General features: G+C 46.3%; 1 protein-coding gene across 1 annotated transcript in view; it reads right to left on the bottom strand.

Moving 5' to 3' along the window:
• ccdc64 (coiled-coil domain containing 64) overlaps positions 1-1,247 on the bottom strand; it is a 10,619-nt gene extending 9,372 nt beyond the window's left edge. The window contains exons 1-2 of the mRNA XM_015398332.1: positions 1,240-1,247; positions 228-374 (exon numbers count right to left, since the gene is read on the bottom strand). Of these exons, the coding sequence (XP_015253818.1) occupies positions 228-368 (141 nt within the window). The 5' untranslated portion in view covers positions 369-374; positions 1,240-1,247. The remainder of the gene's footprint in view (positions 1-227; positions 375-1,239) is intronic.
• Positions 1,248-1,598: the final 351 nt, after the last annotated feature.

The following is a 1,598-nucleotide window of genomic DNA, read 5'->3' as shown; positions in this document are numbered from 1 at the left end:
AATTGAATTTCCAGATTAGAAAAGCCTGTCTGTGTCATGGCGTCCTGAGAACAGGATCAACCAGATGGTTGATTCATGTCCAAAAACCGACTGACTCTTAAACCTGCTGGAGATCTCAGTTGAAAAGATAAACCAGAAAAAAACACTTCTAAAGAGACACAAGTTTGTAATGAAAGCTCATCAGGTCAGAATCCCTGTTTTCTGAGAGTGGGAGGAAGCGTCTCTACCTGAAGGTCCTTCTCGTGGCACTGCTTCTCCAGCAGCAGCGTCCTCTCCCGGAGGTCGTCCACCGTGTTCTGCAGCAGCTCGTTCTCCTCCATCATGGCGTGCACCCGGCGCTCCAGCTCCATCTTCCTCTCCGACAGCATCTTAATCTGACATGGCACACAGAGCTGGTCACAAGCTGGCCTGCGCCGTGGAACGCGGGGAGTTGAGTGGAGATACTCCAGCGCTCAGATTTCCTGCCATGGAGCTGATTAAAGGCTACATTGGGTTATTTTCTACCTCTGAGGCGAGCTGCGCTCTTTCACAAGATTAAAAAGTACTCCCACTGGTCTGAAGAATGCTGGTTGCCTAGCACGGTGTGGGTGTCGGGTGCCACCCTCGTCCTCAGGAATGCTCTGCTATCCTTAAACATCCACACACAGCTTGGTATCAGCGGGTTCGTTAGCCTGCAGGTTCAGCGGCCTTCTGCTGAAGGCTGGGAAGTAAAAACCCATGAAACTGTTTTCCCCTCTATCTGCCGGAGCAGCTTCTCATTAAACAAACCTGACCTACATCTGGTAACCTACTTCCCAACACAGTAAGCTTCAAAGTGGATCAGTCGTCTTTTTTTCTCTCTATGCGGTTTTTACTTTAAAATCAGATTATTTTCAGGCAAACACAGAGAAAAGACATTAGTCATCAGCTCATGCCATATGAAGGGAAAGCGCTGGAAAAGTGGGAGCATCCAGACATTGCAGCATCTCAGCTAAATATAGAGCAGCAGCCTCTCCTCCCAATTATAGCGCAGGCTCTGCAGTCTGGGTGTTTTCTCGCTGCTCTGGAGAGCAGCTGCAGAAAAGTTGAACTCAGAGCTGATCTTTAACGGTTCGTCCGTGCTTCATCTGGGATGAAGATGCAAAAAAAAAAAAAGGCGACGAATGAACGATGCAACGTTACGAATGTATGGATGGTGTTCCTTCTCAGTAATAGTTTACAGACATCTCATGCAGCATGCAGTCTGACGGAGCCACTCACTTCTAGCCCTTGCTGCTCCCGCCAGGAGAAATGGAGAAGAAAGGAGTAAGCATCAGAGGGGGAGAGATTAGGTTAGAAGTAGAACAGATTACACCTCAGAAATAATCCCAACCTTTTGCCTCACAGAACAGATACTTCAGCATTGGATGAAAGATAGAAAAATCAAATGTATTCCCTAATTAACCAATGAGAGAAGCAGAGATGCTTTTCATTTAACACATTGCTATGTCATGATCGCGGCCCTGATAGCTGAGCTAATTGTTAATTTCACTCACCTGCCTAACCCTCCCTGGTTACTAATTATCATTCATCAAATTAAATCCTTGTGTTAAAATCAGAGTTTTATTACTTCTTCTGTT

The sequence above is a fragment of the Cyprinodon variegatus genome, unplaced genomic scaffold (assembly GCF_000732505.1).
Source record: "Cyprinodon variegatus isolate N-32 unplaced genomic scaffold, C_variegatus-1.0 Scaffold927, whole genome shotgun sequence".
In the NCBI taxonomy this organism is placed as follows: domain Eukaryota; kingdom Metazoa; phylum Chordata; class Actinopteri; order Cyprinodontiformes; family Cyprinodontidae; genus Cyprinodon; species Cyprinodon variegatus.
The sequence above is the reverse complement of the archived record's forward strand: the minus strand, read 5'-3'. Positions and strand labels throughout refer to the sequence as shown.